This window comes from Xyrauchen texanus, chromosome 15 (assembly GCF_025860055.1).
Source record: "Xyrauchen texanus isolate HMW12.3.18 chromosome 15, RBS_HiC_50CHRs, whole genome shotgun sequence".
Lineage (NCBI taxonomy): Eukaryota > Metazoa > Chordata > Actinopteri > Cypriniformes > Catostomidae > Xyrauchen > Xyrauchen texanus.
The window spans coordinates 1,630,723-1,652,169 of record NC_068290.1 but is presented as its reverse complement, the minus strand read 5'-3'; the positions used below and the strand labels follow the sequence as shown (position 1 = coordinate 1,652,169).

The 21,447-nt window shown below is 40.4% G+C and overlaps 1 protein-coding gene across 1 annotated transcript; it reads left to right on the top strand.

Moving 5' to 3' along the window:
* The first annotated feature begins 470 nt into the window (after positions 1 to 470).
* LOC127655762 (RNA-binding protein 24-like) lies at positions 471 to 15,603 on the top strand. The gene is made up of 5 exons (XM_052143737.1): positions 471 to 903; positions 3,279 to 3,402; positions 5,617 to 5,671; positions 6,647 to 6,706; positions 14,474 to 15,603. Exons 1-5 carry the CDS (start codon positions 733 to 735, stop codon positions 14,811 to 14,813), a joined length of 750 nt encoding a protein of 249 aa, XP_051999697.1. The 5' UTR covers positions 471 to 732; the 3' UTR covers positions 14,814 to 15,603.
* The last annotated feature ends 5,844 nt before the right edge of the window (positions 15,604 to 21,447 follow it).

Sequence of the window (21,447 nt, the reverse complement as noted above, 5' to 3'; positions counted from 1 at the left end):
TGCTGCTATTATAACACCGCATTTGTAAATCTAATTTAAAGTTTTTATTTTATTTATTTAGTTTAGAAATCTACAGGAACCATAAGCATTACAAATGTGTTCTTACATGAATGGATTATGTGAATGACATGAATTCAATGTTGCTCACAGTCCTTCAGCAATGCTTAAAAAAAAAACCTAGGGTGGAGTATTATAAGTGTGGGCGGGGCACGGGTGGACTATTATAAGTGTGGGGTAGTGGGCGTGTCTAGGGTGGAGTATGATAAGTGTGGGTGGTCTAGAGTGGAGTATTATAAGTGTGGGTGGAGCGTGGGTAGTGGGCGGGTCTATGGTGGACTATTATAAGTGTGGGCGTGTCTAGGGTGGACTATTACAAGTGTGGGCGGAGCGTGTGGGAGTGGGATCTAGAGTGGAGTATTATAAGTGTGGGCTAGTGGGCAGGTTTAAGGTAGAGTGTTATATGTGTGGGCGGGGCCCGGGTGGAGAACTGTCAATGTGGGCGGAGTCTCCGTGTGTCCAGCGCTTGAGTGAGAGCCGCTATATGGCGTGTTGTTGAGGCTTAAAGCCTGATACAGTGTATCCAGCCGCGCTCATTAACTATCGTTTATTCTACCTCAGACCGAATTATTTATAACCTTATTTCATTGACTGATTTTAGGATTTTGAGCTATAAAGTCGTAGTAAAACTTGTGCGCTTGTTTGCCCCGGTTACCCTTGCCCGACACGCCGCTGATGATGCACACCTCACAGAAGGACACCACTTACACCAAGATCTTCGTCGGAGGTCTTCCGTATCACACCACCGACTCAAGTCTCAGGAAATACTTTGAAGTGTTTGGAGAAATCGAGGAAGCTGTTGTCATTACAGACAGACAAACGGGAAAATCCAGAGGCTATGGATTTGTAAGTCTGTCTGTCTTACCTGTCTGTCTGTCTGTCTGGATATGCATAGACAGACAGACAGACTAGACAGTCATATATCTGTTTGTCTGTACAGACCAGAGGGGTAGATTTAGGGAGGCATGGGAGGGACGTGTCCACATATAAAATACTTTATACTGTGTTTTTCATTTCTTTTTAATGACTAGCAACGTTTCTTAGTGTAATTAAATATGTGTCAATTATTGTCCTTCTGAAGAGACACATAAAGGTGATGTCACGTGGCATCTGTACATTTCTCAGAGCTGCTCCAGTCACAGTCATTTGTGATTATTGAATAAAGATTTTTTAAATAATTTTCTGGAGATTTCACGGGCAGATTTCATCCACCCATTGAAATAAATAGATTTAATCAAGCATATATTGTGTACAAACAGATAGACAGAAATCTCTCTGTCTGTATGTATGTCTACCTATCTGTCTGTCTATCTATCTATCTCTCTGTCTGTCTGTCTGCCTACCTATCTTTCTATCTCTCTGTCTTTCTGTCTGTCTGTCTATCTATCAATCTGTTTGTCTCTGTCTGTCATTCTGTCTATCTGCCTGTCTGTATGTCTATCTATCTATCTCTCTGTCTGTCTGCCTACCTATCTTTCTATCTCTCTGTCTTTCTGTCTGTCTGTCTACCTATCTATCTGTCTGTCATTCTGTCTGTCTGCCTGTCTGTATGTCTACCTACCTATCTGTCTGTCTGTCTGCCTATCTTTCTGTCTGTCTGTCTATCTATCTATCTCTCTGTCTGTCTGTCTGTCTACCTATCTGTCTGTCTATCTATCTATCTCTCTGTCTGTCTGTCTGTCTGCCTACCTATCTTTCTATCTCTCTGTCTTTCTGTCTGTCTGTCTATCTATCAATCTGTTTGTCTCTGTCTGTCTACCTATCTATCTGTCTGTCATTCTGTCTGTCTGCCTGTCTGTATGTCTACCTACCTATCTGTCTGTCTGTCTGCCTATCTTTCTGTCTGTCTGTCTATCTATCTATCTCTCTGTCTGTCTGTCTGTCTGTCTGCCTACCTATCTATCTCTCTGTCTGTCTGTCTGTTTACCTATCTGTCTGTCTATCTATCTATCTCTCTGTCTGTCTGTCTACCTATCTGTCTGTCTATCTATCTATCTCTCTGTCTGTCTGTCTGTCTGTCTGCCTACCTATCTATCTCTCTGTCTGTCTGTCTGTCTACCTATCTGTCTGTCTATCTATCTATCTCTCTGTCTTTCTGTCTGTCTGTCTATCTATCAATCTGTCTGTCTGTCTACCTATCTGTCTGTCTATCTATCTATCTCTCTGTCTGTCTGTCTACCTATCTGTCTGTCTATCTATCTATCTCTCTGTCTGTCTGTCTGTCTGTCTGCCTACCTATCTATCTCTCTGTCTGTCTGTCTGTCTACCTATCTGTCTGTCTATCTATCTATCTCTCTGTCTGTCTGTCTGTCTGCCTACCTATCTTTCTATCTCTCTGTCTTTCTGTCTGTCTGTCTGTCTATCTATCAATCTGTTTGTCTCTGTCTGTCTACCTATCTATCTGTCTGTCATTCTGTCTGTCTGCCTGTCTGTATGTCTACCTACCTATCTGTCTGTCTGTCTGCCTATCTTTCTGTCTACCTATCTTTCTGTCTGTCTGCCTGTCTGTATGTCTATCTGTCTGTCTACCTATCTCTCTGTCTGTCTATCTATCTCTCTGTCTGTCTGTCTACCTATCTCTCTGTCTGTCTATCTATCTCTCTGTCTGTCTGTCTACCTATCTTTCTGTCTGTCTGTCTGTATGTCTACCTACCTATCTCTCTGTCTGTCTGTCTGCATGTCTACCTACCTATCTCTCTGTCTGTCTGTCTGCATGTCTACCTACCTATCTATCTTTCTGTCTGTCTGTCTGTCTGCATGTCTACCTACCTATCTATCTTTCTGTCTGTCTGCCTGTCTGTATGTCTATCTGTCTGTCTACCTATCTATCTGTCTGTCTTTCTGTCTGTCTGCCTGTCTGTATGTCTATCTGTCTGTCTACCTATCTATCTATCACTCTGTCTGACTTTCTGTCTGTCTACCTTGCTGTCTATCTATCAATATGTTTGTCTCTGTCTGTCTGTCTGTCTTTGTTTCTGTATGACCATCTATCTGTCTGTCCCATTTAAATTTAATAGCTTTCACTATCTATCTATAAATCTGTCTGTCTATCTGTCTACCTCTTTGTCTATACATCAATGTATTTGTCTTTCTACCTTCTGTTTGTCTCTGTCTGTCTGTATAACCATCTATCTGTCTGTCCCATTTATGTTTTTATAGCTTTCGCTTTTACTACATTATTTATCCTGTAAGTATGCATACTTCTCCTCATCTATGTGTAGGTGACAATGGCTGACCGTTCAGCAGCAGAGAGAGCGTGTAAAGACCCCAACCCTATCATAGATGGCAGGAAAGCCAACGTGAATCTGGCCTACCTAGGGGCCAAGCCACGGATCATGCAGCCTGGTAAGGGGTCGTTCAACGCAGACTAAACGTTTCATGCTGCAGACAGTCCTCCTGTTGAGAACTCATGTGATCATGTTCTAATTCACTTTGGTTTCTGAATAGGACGAATCCTTGTGTGAATAATCTGAGATAACACACAGTGAATACAGAAACGCTTTTGTAAAAGAATGTAACATTTGGGTTTCGGATGTAAAAATCAAATATATATGAGACACTTGAGCACTGACGTTAATTAATGATAGGGAGCAACAGGGAAAAGGCACCCTTAAAGAAACAGTGCTCTTTTTCTGGTTGCAAAGTGTATCCATATTGAATTTATACCCCCCGGGTCTGTAGCCCCATTGTAGCCTAAATGTTTCCGTTGAAGCCATAGTGTGATTTCAACTTAATTTTTACAGAAATGGTTTTTAATTGTCAAAATCCTGGTGGAAAACATCCCATAATCCTGAAGAGATATCAAGCAATCAATAGCAACGTTTCCACTATCGGGGCAAATGATGGCGTGCCAGGGCCAGTTGCGTTCCCACTGTCACTTCCGGGGCTTCATCTTGCCTTCTCGGGGCTTTCTCGGGGGCCATTTACCCATGGGCTAAACAAGTCCACCTGGGGATTGAGGCAGGGTTAATGTCAAAGGCGGAGTTTCGCCGAACTTGCCAGGTTGTGTATCTAGCACACAACGGTACAGGCACAGTACAAATCCGCTAAAATGCACAATGGACGAACAGGAACTTTCCATGGTTCGAGATCATGGATGGTGTGGAGATCTGGGACATCGTCCCGCTGTTAGCGGATAAACCACTCGGGACACCATGGTAGTTACAGTCGTTGAGTTGTCAACGGGAACTTATATTGCTAGCTAGCTAATGTTTACATTCCATATAAACTCTATATTCCAGTTAAATCGATAACATGATCCCTTGAGTTTCCCTCTTGCTTGTGAAATGGGCAGGGTGACGTTTGCATTAGGGCGGATTTAGGGAAACGCTGCGGGGCTATTCGCCCGATGGTGGGAACGCAGATCGATTTTGGTCTTAAGGTCCGAGACTGGCTAGTTTATAGCCCTGGCTCGCTCTGGCCTGATAGTGGAGAAGCAGCTGTGCTGGGTCTCCTTGGCACATTCATTAGCATTAATAGCCTCGTTTCCACTATTGGGCTAAATGATGGTGTGCTAGTGCGTGCCAGGGCCAGCTGCGTTATCACTGTCACTTTCGAGGCTTCATCGTGCCTCCTCTGGGCTTCCTCGGGGCCAACGCCCAAGCGCCTTTGGCTCGCCGATTACCCTTTGGCCAAAGAAGGCCAAGTAAGGATTGAGGGCAGAGTTTCACTGAATGAGGTCTCGCTTGTCACCAAGTAAAGACCACAATAAGCAAACAAATGGCAGCTTGTTCATTTCGAGGGCTAACTAGTCTCCAGAGTCTTACCTCAGCTTGAGCATCCCTCTTGCTTGTGAAACGGGCAGGGTGTGTGACGTTGGCACCAGGGTGACGTATTAAGGGTGGGTTTTAGGGCAATGCTGCTGGGCTATTCACCCAATGGTGGGAATGCAGATCGATTTTGTTCTTGTGGCTTGAGGTCTGAGACTTTTTGACCCCGGCGGGCCAGTTAATAGCCCTGGCTCGCACTGGCCCGATAGTGGAAAAGTGGCTAATGAAGTTGCCTTTAACTACTGCAACTGGATTGTTGAGTCAGTTGACCTTGAAAACCGAATCGGTCTGATTTGTGAATGTATCATTCAGATGGGGCCAATAGTCTCAGACCTCGAGCCACGAGAACAAAATCGATCTGCATTCCCATCATCGGGCAAATACTGCCCTTAAACCCACCCTTAATATTGCGCCCTGGTGCCAACGTCACACACCCCGCCCATTTCACAAGCAAGAGGGATGCTCAAGCTGAGGTATCAGACTCTGGAGACTAGTTAGCCCTCGAAATTAACAAGCTGCCATTTGTCTTTACTAGGTGGAAAGCGATGTTTGATTCAGCTAAACTCCGCCCTCAATCCTTACTTGGCCTTCTTTGGCCCAATGGTAATTGGCGAGGAAGCACGATGAAGCCGCGGATGTGACAGTGGGAACGGAACTGGCCCTGGCACACACTAGCACGTCCTCATTTGGCTGCGCTAGTGGAAATGCGGCTATCAATGCTAATGAATGTGCCAAGGAGAGCCAGCATAGATGTCAATGTTTCAGTGAATAAGGGTTTATTTTCCCACAGGGTTTTCATTTGGTGTCCCTCAGATACACCCGACATTCATCCAGCGACCTTATGGGTAAGTGTGACAACACCATTGATGACTGTATATTATTGTTTGTACAAACTCTCATTAGTTTTAGCCCAAAAGTCTAAATGATCTAATGTAAGAATATGATATTGCTAAATACGTCCGCGTCTTGTTATCTCTAGCCTAATTTCTTCCATTGTCAGGCCCTCAAAATGTTTCAAATGGCCAAAATGTGTCATTGGTGGTGTTAGCTTTAGCAAGGCGCTATTACTATTGCTCTGACCTTCTTTTAGCGGTTTTCCAAAATCGCTAACCGACCTCCACCACAACTTTGGTGCGTGTCTTGCCCTGTTTGTCGTACACCCGTGAGTGAGGCATCAAATCGACCAGCTTCGTGAGACGAGGTGTGCTATGACTTTTATAAGCGATCGGACGTACGATGTTCATGTGGCAGTCAAAAAAACAGGCGAAAAAATCAGATGAAGTTGACATTGTATAGGGAGTACATGGCTCCCATCTCCGGAACAGAAACCCGTAGGGATATGGGGGTAGCCTCTTATCAACTGGGGTATTAAGGGAAGTTTAGTGACACCCTAGCAACCACCATACAATGTCCTAGCAACCACCCAGAACATCGTAGAGACATGGGGGTGGGCTCTTTTGACTTGGGGAAACCGTACTAAGGCCCTTAGTTGGGCTATCTAGTTTTTTTAAATTACTTTTTCTATCCGAGGCAACATTTGCTCAACCGCATGACATTGGAACGGGACTGTTCGTTCGACTTATGACAGATATGGCAGAGGCGGGAGTGTTTGGGAAACAATTACTGGTTTTCCAATTCCGTTTGGCGGTGCTAGTGGCGCATAAAATGCATACTTCACCTTTATACTGTAGCTAAATCGGCGATGACAAACAATATCATATTCCTACATGCCTTTATATTGTGCGACTAAATATATGAGCAATTTCTGTACACTATAGATGTATTTGTGTGTTATAAAATACTGTTTTTTTGTGTCATAGAGATAGCGAAGATGAGCATTCCTCATTGCTGTATCCGCCACCCTTCCGCCAGGTTATGAGGTGTGTGCGTTCATATTTTATCTTCGTGGTTGTTGTGTCTGTATTGTATTTGCACTGTTGACAACTCCTGAAAAAGTATTTGTCTATCAAGCGTGACTCAACTGTAATATGCCTCTCTCTCTGACAGGCTTTCGATTAAAATAACCTAAGAGGTGAACGAGCTGAACAAAGTCTGCTATGAGCAGAACTCATAAGCTCAAACACGTACAGTCTCAAATGGTGATTAGCTTGCATGTATGTTGTTGTTGTTGTTGTTTTGGAGAGTTAGCTTTGGTGTGCTGTTGGACCTGTCTGAAGTGGGTTTGATAGCTAAAAACAGTGTGCATTTTAATTGTAAGAATTTTGGGAGAAAGTCCAAACTTTGTCTTGGGGTGCCGGGAACACTTTTTCCCCCCTTTTTTGTTTGACAATTTGATGATTACGCACAGCTTGTTTTTATTCATTTGAACAAGATGTTTCTGTGTCTTGTTGTTGATGAGGTCGACGTGTGTCTTTGTTGACTGGCGCACCCTCAAAACAACTCACGGCTTGCATGTTGCAGTGGATCTTTCTCATATGCCTTCCTTATTTTACTAATATATCTTTAGCGTTTACTTTGCTTTTTTTTTTTTTTTACATTCACTTTGTTGAAAACAAACCCAAAGCATATGTGGAGCGGAGGGGTGCGGGGCCGGGCTAGAATGTTGCACGCCTGGTCCCCAATCGGCCTGATGGGCCGCGCGAGGGATAAAGGCGGCCGGTGACGATGGTTCGAGAGAGAGAGAATTACGGGCATGTCCGTCATGTGTGTGTGTACGTCATGTGTGTGCGTACGTCCCACAAGTACGGCAACAAACGCACTTCGTACTTGTGGGGGGCGGGGGTCATTTTAACCTTTATGTTGGCATTAGGTTCTCTCTTCTTCTGACCAGGGAGCTCCCTCTTGGTCGCTTCACTGTCCGACTGTGGGGGGGCACGAGGAAAAACTAGGGGGGCAATGCCCCCTTGGCCCTCCACTTAGACCCGACTATGATTCTGACATATTTCAGAATGCAACAAATGGAAAATACAAGCAACCACCATAATAAACAAGAAAAGTGGACGGACAAGTACGCGTTCATTTGCTCTCATAGAGTATGTTTAAGTCTAAAAGAGGACCACAGAAAGCAGCTGCTGCGTTGCACGTTAGCTTGGAACGCAATAACATAATGCGCCATTCAGGCCGCGAGACAACAGGTGTTCAGAGGGTCAGCCGGCCCGAGAGATTAGCCCCTCTGTTTCTGTGATTTACAAAGTGCCTTAAATTAACCCTGAACTTTGGTGACCTCCAAACGTCCGGGACATGCAGACATGCATATCTTCATAACGAGCAAGTTGCCCCCTGCTGCTTGGTAACAGGGGTATATTTAACCACCCTCGGGTATTATTATGTTCATATTAACAAGTATGCGTCTAGATCAATTGTTTTCAGGATCATGAGTAACATTCGTTCAGTCAAATGTGTCCAAACGTTTGATTCGGGGGTGTTCATGAATACACTTTTTTGAGATGTACTATACACATATTACATTTGTTTCAAGGGACCGTTTGGCCTTTAAAGGTTCACAGTAAAGCAGAGAGCAAGTGTGTTTGTTCATGTCCTTTTAAGACGACAAGGGCAGCAGAAAATAGCCTCAGCGCAGCCTGTGCTGTCACTCCAGATGATTGACAGTAAGGAATGGGGTGATAGAGACTATGAACTCATCTATGGACACATTTAACACCAACACCTGTTGTTTTTGCATGTTTGTAGGACAGGACTGATTTCAGCCATGGGGAAATAAAGTATAATCTGCCCGGCAACAAAGACTGTTCTTAAAGGTGAAGTGCATCATTTCTGTCCTACTAGAGGTACCAAACAGAATTGCAATTTTGTTGTTGTTGTTGAGCACCCCGACAGGACAGGGCGTAACAACACTGGCTTAACCAATGGGGTGAGTTTGGGGTGTGGCTACATTCTTCCCCAACCAATAGAAGACAGCGTGAGTGTTCATTATTTTTGCAATTCTGCCGCAAATCTGAAATGACACACTTTACCTTTGTGTTCGTTTGAGAGGCTGTAAATTACCATCATTTTAAAGTTAAAAAAGTGTCAAAATGATACAGGAAATAAATGTTAATTTGTTAATATATATACAGGTAAAAAATGTATATATATTAACAAATTAACAAATTATAAAAAAATTTTTTTAATCAAATTAATTACATGGTTTGCTGATTAATTAATCAAGTTAATTGCAATATATCGCATATACAGTATAGTTAAATATTCAATATATAATGATGAAGTAATTATAAATAGTTATATTTAAATAAATACAAATAATAAGGGGGGGTCTGTGTATCTCAACGAGTATCAACACTGACTATCACACCTGGAGTCGCGAGTTCGAATCCAGGGCATGCTGAGTGACTCCAGTCAGGTCTCCTTAGCAACCAAATTGGCCCGGTTGCTAGGGAGGGTAGAGTCACATGGGGTAACCTCCTCGTGGTCACTATAATGTGGTTCTTGCTCTCGGTGGGGTGTGTGGTGAGTTGTGCGTGGATGCCGCGGAGAATAGCGTGAAGCCTCCACACGCGCTACATCTCCACGGTAACGCACTCAACAAGTCACGTGATGTCCTCCCTAGCAACCGGGCCAATTTGGTTGCTAAGGAGACCTGGCTGGAGTCACTCAGCATGCCCTGGATTCGAACTCGCGACTCCAGGTGTGATAGTCATTGAATCCCAGGCCCCTGCGCACATTTCTTTTACGCATAATAAAATCGCACCGAACTTGCGCATTAAATCGACAACGCAAATTTTTACATATTGTAAAAAAAAAAATATTGAAAAGAAAAGTTTTATAGTTAAGTTTATTTAATAATAATAATCATTTAATAATATAAACGTTAGCGAACTGTAAAATATACAAGCATCAAAAATTACATCCCGCAAAGTCTGAAACATGGTCGCCGTATTTTTTACGGTAAATTTCTGGCAACCACAGCTGACCGAATTTTACCGTAAATGTAACAGTTTTCTACAGTGTTGTATCAGTGCAAGTTCCGATGTAACATTTAATATAAACAGATTCAAATAAATAGAGTTACTCTGTCACAATAATGACAATCAGCAAAGCATCACCAGTGAGAACAAACTCAAATGTGAGGATGCATTACGGTAATGACAGTTTTGAGGGAAAAGTGCGTAATTGTCATGAAAATAACAAAATATCTAAATGATCCTAATGTAGAATATGCTTCGTTTTATGTATACAAAATATTATTCTTTTATATAATGACTTTTCCTTCTGATTTTGGGGTGAAATGTGTTTTTTAAACGTAGAAAGGTTATCGTTATCGAAGAGCGAAAGACTTGCAATCTTCAGTGGTTGTGTGTTTGTACGTTGTGTTTTGTGTGCAGTGTGTGAGTGAGTTTGGTTTCTTTCATGCGCGGTTTTGTGTGTGCGCGTGTGCGACTTAACTGAACATGTCTCGCGGTTTCTTTCAAATATTGTTTTGTGTTGCTGTGTGACGGTAACACTCACCCTGTTTTTTGGATTGGTGTCATAATTGTGCTGTATTCTCCTAATGGAGTTTTTGGGAGTTTTGGGATTTTTCTCTGCTGTGGTGTTGATCGGTTTGCTTAGATATTCACAGTCATTCTTGTTATAACTGACTGTGTGGTGAGGTGATACAAGTATGTGAACTTTTAATCGAATACTGAGTTTGCACATGAAATGGGTTTGCCATGATAGCAATAAAGCAAAAGCATTCTTTAAATGGTTAATTCCTTGGATTAGCAGCAGCATATAACTGTTGACACACCACCAGTCAAGAGTTTGGATGCACCTACTCATTCTATATAACTATTGAATAATAGTGAAGTTGGGGTCGTTGACGTATAAGATTGTCCAAGGTGATAAAAATGAGTTTAACATTTAAAATGGGCATTTCAAGGTTGTAGACATGTAATCCTGTAATGTAGTCCAGTTCATGCATTTTTTTAAACATATTTATAGCATTTTATTTGCCCAAAAATCAATTTAATGGTTTACAATTGTCATGTGGTGTAACCATTAAGTAAAAGGTATTAAAATAGTTTCCTCATATCTTCAATAAATGAGTGTACACAACAATCATTAATTTATAAAAAAGTTTTCAAACGTATTTTTTAAGATATAAATGTAAAAAAAAATATATATATATATATATATATATACACTCACCTAAAGGATTATTAGGAACACCTGTTCAATTTCTCATTAATGCAATTATCTAATCAACCAATCACATGGCAGTTGCTTCAATGCATTTAGGGGTGTGGTCCTGGTCAAGACAATCTCCTGAACTCCAAACTGAATGTCAGAATGGGAAAGAAAGGTGATTTAAGCAATTTTGAGCGTGGCATGGTTGTTGGTGCCAGACGGGCCGGTCTGAGTATTTCACAATCTGCTCAGTTACTGGGATTTTCACGCACAACCATTTCTAGGGTTTACAAAGAATGGTGTGAAAAGGGAAAAACATCCAGTATGCGGCAGTCCTGTGGGTGAAAATGCCTTGTTGATGCTAGAGGTCAGAGGAGAATGGGCCGACTGATTCAAGCTGATAGAAGAGCAACTTTGCCTGAAATAACCACTCGTTACAACCGAGGTATGCAGCAAAGCATTTGTGAAGCCACAACACGCACAACCTTGAGGCGGATGGGCTACAACAGCAGAAGACCCCACCGGTACCACTCATCTCCACTACAAATAGGAAAAAGAGGCTACAATTTGCAAGAGCTCACCAAAATTGGACAGTTGAAGACTGGAAAAATGTTGCCTGGTCTGATGAGTCTCGATTTCTGTTGAGACATTCAGATGGTCGAGTCAGAATTTGGCGTAAACAGAATGAGAACATGGATCCATCATGCCTTGTTACCACTGTGCAGGCTGGTGGTGGTGGTGTAATGGTGTGGGGGATGTTTTCTTGGCACACTTTAGGCCCCTTAGTGCCAATTGGGCATCGTTTAAATGCCACGGCCTACCTGAGCATTGTTTCTGACCATGTCCATCCCTTTATGGCCACCATGTACCCATCCTCTGATGGCTACTTCCAGCAGGATAATGCACCATGTCACAAAGCTCGAATCATTTCAAATTGGTTTCTTGAACATGACAATGAGTTCACTGTACTAAAATGGCCCCCACAGTCACCAGATCTCAACCCAATAGAGCATCTTTGGGATGTGGTGGAACGGGAGCTTCAGTGCCCTGGATGTGCATCCCACAAATCTCCATCAACTGCAAGATGCTATCCTATCAATATGGGCCAACATTTCTAAAGAATGCTTTCAGCACCTTGTTGAATCAATGCCACGTAGAATTAAGGCAGTCCTGAAGGCTGAAAGGGGGTCAAACACAGTATTAGTATGGTGTTCCTAATAATCCTTTAGGTGAGTGTATATGTATATATATATATATATATATACATGTATATATATATATATATATATAAAACCGTAAATATTAAACAATACAATAAAAAAAATTTTTTAATTTTTTTTACAAATATGAATTTTTTTGTCAAGAATATCAAGATATTTTTTTTGGGTTACTCCATTTGACCTGAACGTGCCTTTTCATACAAATGAAAAAAAAATAAAATTTTAAAAATTCTCTTTTTTTCTCCGGACGGTCACACCCAGTGTTGGGTAAATACCTTTAAAATAGTAATCCACTACAAATTACTCATTATTTATCGGATTACATTTTTAATGAAGTAGTTAAGTAATCACATTACTAATTACTTTACTTTTAAGTTACTTTATAAAATACTTTTCCACTCAACAAATTCAAAATAATGTCGATATTTCTTGTTCATTGTTACACGCGAGTCATACGCCACAACACTTCACAATGACGCGTTATACGGCCATAATTCATGTGTTCTGCTTAAAATAATATATTAGAAATAAGCATAACTGTATAATGTACTTAAAAATAATCACATTTATTGATAGTTTGTAACTGTAATCGGAGTACAAGAATTTAAAATGTAATGCATTACACTACTATTTAGTTTAAAAGTAATTAAATTACAGTAACTAAGTACTTTGTAATTGGATTACATCCAACACTGGTTACACCACATGACATTTTTTACTTTAAACCCCAGAAAACTGAATACCAAAATGACTTTGAATTCAAATTGAAAATACGTTACTTATACAGTAAATTAAAAAATTGAATAACTTAAAAATGCTGCAAGCGATTGATTTTATTTATTTATAAATTTTTTTTAATGCAAAAATGTTTACTGCTCCCTGAAAAATATTAATGAAATAAGTGTTGTGAGATATCTCACCGGTCTCCGAGACCGCTCTAGACGACTGTCAATCATTTTGCGCGTTCTCATTGTATTTTTTGGCGGCGAATTATTGAGAATATAGTTGCCATTTTTATGCCATGTTGTTCGTAACAGCTGTCAGATGAGGGCGCTATTGTGCTGTTGTTTTTGTCAACAGTTTCTGCTCGTGTCTGTCTCAATAAAGCTTATTTGTTATCTTCGGAGTGGGCAGTTTGGGAAAAGGGGGCGTGGCTAATCCAACGGCTCAGCTTGATAGTTTGCGGGATTTCTAGAACAGCTAAAATCACTTACAGCAACTATTATTTGTTATTTATTTATTTTTATCCCCTTTTCTCACAATTTGGAATGCCCAATTCCCATTACTTTGTAAGTCCTCGTGGTGGCGCGGTTACTCACCTCAATCCGGGTGGCGGAGGACGAATCTCAGTTGCCTCCGCGTCTGAGACCATCAATCCGCGCATCTTATCATGTGTCTTGTTGAGCGTGTTACCGCGGAGACGTAGCACATGTGGAGGCTTCACGCTATTCTCCGCGTCATCCACGCACAACTCACCACACGCCCCACCGAGAGCGAGAACCACATTATAGCGAACACAAGGAGGTTAACCCATGTGACTCTACCCTCCCTAGCAACCGGGCCAATTTGGTTGCTAAGGAGACCTGGCTGGAGTCACTCAGCACGCCCTGGATTCAAACTCGCGACTCCAGGGGTGATAGTCAGCGTCGATACTCGCTGAGATAGCCAGACCTTTCCAGCGAATTATTGAGACTTAATGCTATTTTTATGCCATGTTGTTCATAACAGTTGTCAGCTGGGGGCGCTGTTGTGCTGCTGTTGTTTTTGACAACCGTTTCTGCTAGGTTTTGGATAAAAGGGCGTGTGGCAAATCCAACGGCTCAGAACAGCTTAAAATCACTTACAGCAACTTTAATAGATCCAGATAAAATAAATGACACGCCGTTCACCGGTCATCAAAAATGTGAAATGACACAAATCGATGTGCTGTAGGGAATTATGTAGTTTCCAAAAAGTGATTTTTCCGTCAGCATAACAAAAATCATATTTGTCTATAAAAATAATGGCAAGTATTTAAGCTTCAGCCTTTAGATAAAAACATTTAAAGATCGTTAAAAATATAAATTCAGTCACGTGTGTCCAAACATTTGACTGCTAGTGTAACTGTTGTGAGTCATTCCAAAATGCAGTTGTAAACCTGTGAAGATGTATGTATGTATACCTTTAAACCTTGCACAAATAAGTTAATGTAAACATTCCCTCTTTCCCAGCATGCTCTATTGTGGCAATCCTATTTTAGTAACCTCTTTAGTTCACTGTTGTGTTGTTTTCTAAGGTTGCTTGTAGGGTGGAATTCTTCATTATTCCCTGTGTTTATTTTGGGATTTCTCTGTCCCTCAGGATTCCTGCACATTATGTGTACCCGCAGGCGTTTGTGCAGCCCAGTGTTGTGATCCCTCACATGCAGCCTTCTGCCACTTCCGCTGCAGCCGCAGCGTCTCCGTACCTGGATTACACCGGCGCCGCTTACGCGCAGTACTCCGCAGCTGCTGCAACGGCCGCGGCTGCAGCTTACGAGCAGTATCCGTACGCCGCCTCCCCGGCCGCCACGGGTTACGTCACCACGGCCGGCTATGGTTACATGCAGCAGCCTCTCGCGTCGCCTGCGCCCGGAGCTGCGGCCGCAGCGGCGTTCAGCCAGTATCAGCCACAGCAGCTCCAGACGGACCGCATGCAGTGATGCGCACAGGACGGAAGGAAAGCATGACAATAGCTGGTCGCTAGACCGTTAAGACTGTGTCCGCCAAACAAACTGATATCGTTTTTTATTGTTTCGTTGTTAGCATTATTATTGCTGTTATCGTAATTTTATTTGTAGTATTTAATATTTATTAAGCAAGCTGTAGCGCATCAAACATGACGCAGTGGGTTAAGCTCAATCGACGGCATTTGTGACCATGTTCACTGCCACAAAAATGTATTTTGACTAATCCCTCCATTTCTTAAAATGTAACGTGTCAAAATCTGGGTTGCAGAATACATTTGTGTTCTTTGGGTGAACTATTGGTCTTAACAATAAAGTCCCTACGGTCAAATTGACCCATTTTTATGTTCAATTTCAAAAGCTTGTATTAAAGGCTCTGTTTGCTCTATCTCTCTAATTTTGGTCTTAAACCGTTCGTCTAAGTGCCAGCTAACAATAGAAAAAATATTCTTTCCCTTTATCACCTTCTATTCCAATCTACAGACCTGAAAGGCAGGGGACACCTCAATGCAGCTTCAAAATACTTTTCAAAAGCTTGTATTAATGGCTCTGTTTGCTCCATCTCTACTTTTGGTCTTAAATCGTTCATCTAGGTGTTTCATTATCACCTTATTTCACAATATATAGATCCTAACTCAACCCATAGACATTCAGTCTTTTTTTAGATGCCTTTTAATAGTCCAAATGTTATTATAAGAACATGAGTACATACATACAGACACCCACAAACACTCACTGACAACGGACACAAATGCAAACCCAAAAATGCAGTTCAGCAAAAAAAAACAAAGTATTATAAGGAAATCATCATTTGAATATGTTCCTGAATATTCATGATAAAATGTTATATATCATTGCAGTTGCAAACCTGAGGTTCTTAGCTTTCAAATGACACCAAGATCCCATTTGTAGTCCACTCAGAGGCCGAGATATTCCACAAAACGTGGGGGAATGGGCGTGGCTTCCAAAAAAGAATGGATGTCTATGGGCGGAGTCACAAACCACGTTGGGGCGCCCCCTGCTTTTCAGATCTGTATGTTGTGATAGAAAGTGATAGAATTGTTTTTTGTTAATTTTTTTCAGTGTTTGCTGCCATCTAGTGGAATAATCCTAGACTAAAAGTCGGGAGATATCGCAAACAGCGCATCTATTACAAGCTTTTGAAGCTTTTTTTAACAGGATTTATTTAAGCTGCATTGAGCTGTCCCCTGCCTTTCAGAACTGTATATTGGACGAATACGGTGATAGAGAAAAAAATATTTTGCTAGTGTTAGCTGCCACCTAGACGAACGATTTAAGACTAAAAGTAGAGAGATGGAGCAAACGGAGCCTTTAATACAAGCTTTTGAAATTGAGTGAATTAAGTACATCGTAGGGAATCTTTTGTAGCTTTGTGTATAAATACATGCAATTAAAAAATGACATGTGGAGGATTTCATGAAGTTTTAGGGCTAAAACTTGCATTTAAGTTGATGTAAATCAGTGTTAAAAATTCTAAAGGGTCAAATTGATGCATTAGACCAAGGAAGGGTTAAACAATGTATATTTGGACAAGAAAATTAGCATATATTTTTGGGGCTCAGCTGTGTGTAGGGAAGCAAAGTGCCTTAGAGTTCATAACATATATGAATGTACATGTTTTTAATACATTATATAGTCTGTAAAACTGGTCAGAGTGTTTTTTGCTACTCCATTGATGAACGGCATAAATAAATGAAAATGCAAATCCACAAATGCAAAAGTGACTGTTACACCTCAGTGCCTTACTCCAGATAACTCTCATTTAATGCTCATTTTGGTTGTTTTTCTATCTATGTTGAACTGAGTCAGTGGGTTCATGGAAAAGGGGAATTTTGTAGTTTTTCACCAATTTGTACCAAATAAAAACGATTAGCACAACTGAAGAATGTGATTCGGATAAGTGCACAAGTGCATGAGTGTGTTCAGTGATATTGTTCAATATTAGTATGCTTTTAAAACACATCTGTATCTGTTTTACTTCCATGATGGTTGACTGTTTGAGATTATGACATCATTTCAAAGTTATGTAATTAAAGTAACATTCAACATTATTAAAGGGATTGTAACTTGAGTTATGAAGTGAAATGTTTATTAAAAGGCCATATTTAAGAATAGCAGTTTACTTTTAAGTACTGTAAGTTTCATTATCTGTTGATTAATTTATCCTCCTGAAAGTCATTTTTGTACACTTTGCTTGTAGAGTTTGACTCTGTATATTTGAGAACTGATTGAATTATTTTTAGTATGTTGTAGATACTAAATATTGTATTGTCAATCCGATCATTTATTAAAAAACAACTATTGTCTCACTTATTTGCTGTTTACTGTATCATTGTTCCCTTTAATTTAGAGCATTATGCAGTAAATGTGTGCTCACATCTATTACAAATATGCATCCAACACAATTAATAGATGATCAAAAATGAATGGAAATATCTCTTTTAATTATAAAAATGTTTCTGCACTCCCCCTGTGGGCTCAAAGTTGTGACGGTATATTGTGAAGGTCATACAATGGCAGTTTATGGTGAACACCTCTTCAAGCTTCAAAAGAACACAAAAGTATCATTCAGAAGTCTAATTAATTATTCATGAGACTCATTGTATGATTGTTATGAAAGTATCCAATAAGATTTGATGAGAAACTGAAATCTGATGTATTATTTAGTGTAAATGTTCACTGACCGTTGATCTCCTGTGTGTGTTCATGATCGGACACGAGAGCAACAGTTCACGCAGCCCCCTCACGACATTGCGGGCGTTCAAGAGAAAACTCGTTTTATCTAAAAACAGGTCCTCCACAGTGATAGAGACAACAGAACACAACACAACTGCACACAAACCTAATACAGAACCTAATAAACATGTCTCAAGAGTTTTAGTCCAAGAATTGATGCATTTCTATGCCTAGCCTTGTTTTTAGAGGAGAGTTACAGGCAGCCACAGTCACACCGTGTCCTAACCTGATGGCAAACGACTCGTGATAAAAGGTATATTCTCTATGGTGATCAGAGTTTTTGTCCTAACCAGCAGTGATGAGCGACTGGACATTCTATCAATCACTTGTTTTCTATTTTGGCATCGCGCAGGTAACTCCACCTCTGTGAACTGGCAAACATCCAAAAACTGTCACAAAAATAAGGCTGGGCATAGAAGTGCATCAATTCTTGGACTACAAACTCTTGAGATATTTTTAGTAAGTTCTGTTCTGTGTTTTGTGTGCAGTTGTGTTGTGTTCTGTTGTCACTATCACTGTTTAGATAAACATAACGTGTTTTGTCTTGAACGCCCCAATGTCACGAGGCGGCTGCGTGAAATGTTGCTCTTGTGTCCGATCATGAACACACACAGCAGATCAACGGTCAGTGAACATTTACACTAAATAATACATCAGATTTCAGTTTCTCATCAAATCTTATCGTATACTTTCATAACAATCATGAGTCTCATGAATAATTAATTAGAATTCTGAATGATACTTTTGTGTTCTTTTGAAGCTTGAAGAGGTGTCACCATAAACTGCCATTGTGACATCACTGAGCACAACATGTAGGGTCATAACAACACAGGGGTGAGTAAAAAATGACTGAATTTCCATTTTTGGGTGAACTATCCCTTTAAATTCATTCTAAACACTAATTCACCACATTAAAATATACGTATGAATGATTATTATGACTATTTTGTGCTGTTAAAGACAGAATACAATACAATATAACAATACAACAGGACAGAGAATACAAATATACAATAATAATAAAGAGAATAGAAATATAAGTATATATAGAAATACATAATAAGAAATATATATATATATATATAAATACAAATGTGTTATATACAGTGCAATCACTGCAATATTGCAGTTTATAAACAAGCTGCCATCAGAAGGAGATTCGCTCTACTGAAAGGATTTTACACACCAGATTGTTGATATAATCTTTGCATGTACAGTTGAATATTGGGATATTTTGACACAAGTTATGAAGGCTAATTAATCAGAAGGAATACTTTGTAATATATTCCTTAGCTCAACACTGACACCTGCTGAATGAGATGTCATAATAGTTTCAAAAGGTCCCGAACATCAATCAACATTTTTTGTATTATCTCGGATATTATGTCACATTAATGATAATATATATACAGTATATATACACACACACACACACACACACAGAGCACTGGGTAGTAATGGATTACATGTAATCTATATGTAATCGGATTACATAAATCGAGTACTTGTAATTTGATTTAATTACATTTTAAAATACTTGCCATTTGACTTTTTATAGATTACATGAGTACATATTATGAAGGCAACGTCTTAAAATTGTTAATATGTTACTTAATATATTCTTACCCCTAAACGCAATAGTGTCACAGACGAACGTTTTGAGCATGTGCTCCTTTTACGTTACAAACAAGTGTGCCACACAAGCCCTCAAAAGTGAAGCCAAAACGTCTCGATCGCCCCCCGGTGGCTGGTCCTAGTATAGGTCATAAGCCACGCCTCCCCATGTTATTCAACGGGACGTGAGACCAACTAAACTATTAAATTACACTTCATATATCTTTTTTCCAAAGATAGTTTCTGTCATTTACTGTCGTTTCTATCACGTTGATGTCATTTCAAGTGTTTGTTTTCAAAATAAGTTTGTTTTTAGTTATTTGATGCTATAAAAACGCTGCTGTGACATCATGATTGACAGCTGTGATTGACAGGTTCTCTGAGTGAAGTAGTCACTGAAGCACCAACTGACTTTTTTTCGGGATCTTCGGAGGACTGAGGAGATTGGAGCTTTAAATTTAATATCTAAATTTCTATAATTAATTATTTCACACCGTCATAAGTCATAAGTCAAAAGTGCAGGGGCGTGTGCTTGCGATTGATTCAGCAAGAGTGAGGGCGGGACCTTGATTTCGCGGCTTTACTTCCTGCTCACTACTGTGCAGGTCTGGTCCCGAAATCGCAACTGCGCAGACTCAAGTCCCAAGATGTCAGCGCCATATCGGGACACTGGCGGCTTCAGTTCTCACCAATGGAAAAGAGCGAAGGGGCGTCGGCCATCTTTTTTTACAGTCTATGGTTACAACAGTAAGATATGCACCTCAGGTGAGGAACAGGTGATGCACTATTACTGAGTAGTTAGGGTTAAAAATAAAAGAGATCTGAGTCATGGTTTCGGCCTTGTGATGTCATTGTTGTTGATTTCAGGTTCATGACTGTAATGTTTCTATTGTTTTATGCACTTAAAATGAACTAGACTGAAGGGAAGGGAGCGGGTCGCTTTTGCCGGGAAAATCCAAAGGATGTGACGTTTATGCACGCTCCCGAGAGCCTTCTACTGAATCCCATCTGGTTAAGCGGGAACGTGATCGAGCGAAAACTAGAGTGAACATCGGCAGGGCATTTAATTCCTGGAGGACCTTCGTTCGGTTTTGGGGATCAAAACAGACCCTGAATTGGCGTTCTTCTTATGGGACGGGTAATCTTACATGACTGCAAAGCATGTGAAATATAGTGCCATAAGGATTGATCTGTGTTATTTTAGCTAACTTGATCTTGCCCGCTAACGCGGATGAATTGCAAGCTAACTTGCTTCGTAACTTTCAAATAATTTCAACGATCTTCTCTTTATACTAAAAGTCCGTTATACAGGATAAATTTAAGCAAATACGCTGGTTTCTTGATCGTAGTACAACATATGACACACAAAACATGCAGTGCAACAGTAAAGTGTCTGATATAGTCGCTAGTATGTAGCTGTATGTGTGTATCAGTATGCTATCGCTATGTTAGCTGATAAGTAGTTTTCGTTTAGTCTCAACGTTTGTAGTAAAGCATTCATAACTGTCATTTTATTTATGCTACCTCATCTGTCAGCATGATGCCGGTGGATCACGTTCAGTCTCTTTGTACGTTACGTCATTGTTTTGGTCGATGCTCGCGTCTCTATGGAGTGTGTGCACGAGCGCGAGCAACAGGCAGCTGCTGCAGTTCACTGAACGGCCACAGGTGTCACTAATAACAAGCGTTTCTGAAACTTACAACTTTATGTACAATGATTATGTTTTATTTGTTTGGAGAGGCTTTTGGACACTATGAGAAATATTTTTGTAATGTTATAACTTTTGATTGCTTTGTCATATCAGCAAAATTTTTAGGCTGAGAGTCTCAGAATGTATCACAATGTATCTCAGAAGAATGCACGGACTTACTGGATCGGCTGTGTGGTTTTCCTCGTGCCGTACATACAGTTTCGCCGAAAGCCTCCATGGAACATCATTGCTTTGGTGAATCTCTGATCTGATGTTTTAAGATCCACACTTTAAATGACGTTCACAACCCATTTTACTTCCATAATGTGTGAAACCGGATATTCAACTTTACATTGCAACTATATCTTTGGAATAGCGTGCATCAATGAATCATGATCAATAAGCCTGTGAGTGTGCATTAAGATATGGGTCGTTTTGATTTCACATTGACTTTAAAGGGACAGTTCACCCAAAAATAAAGATTCTCTCATCATTTACTCACCCTCATGCCATCCCAGATGTGTTTGTATATCTTTAGAAGAATATTT

What these genes read in the sequence shown, in the direction of transcription:
- LOC127655762 (XM_052143737.1), top strand. Translation starts at nt 733, where the DNA reads ATGATGCACACCTCACAGAAGGACACCACTTACACCAAGATCTTCGTC. An exon ending in AATCCAGAGGCTATGGATTT is followed by an intron (nt 904 to 3,278) that starts GTAAGTCTGTCT and finishes ATCTATGTGTAG; the next exon opens with GTGACAATGGCTGACCGTTC. An exon ending in CCCTTCCGCCAGGTTATGAG is followed by an intron (nt 6,707 to 14,473) that starts GTGTGTGCGTTC and finishes TCTGTCCCTCAG; the next exon opens with GATTCCTGCACATTATGTGT.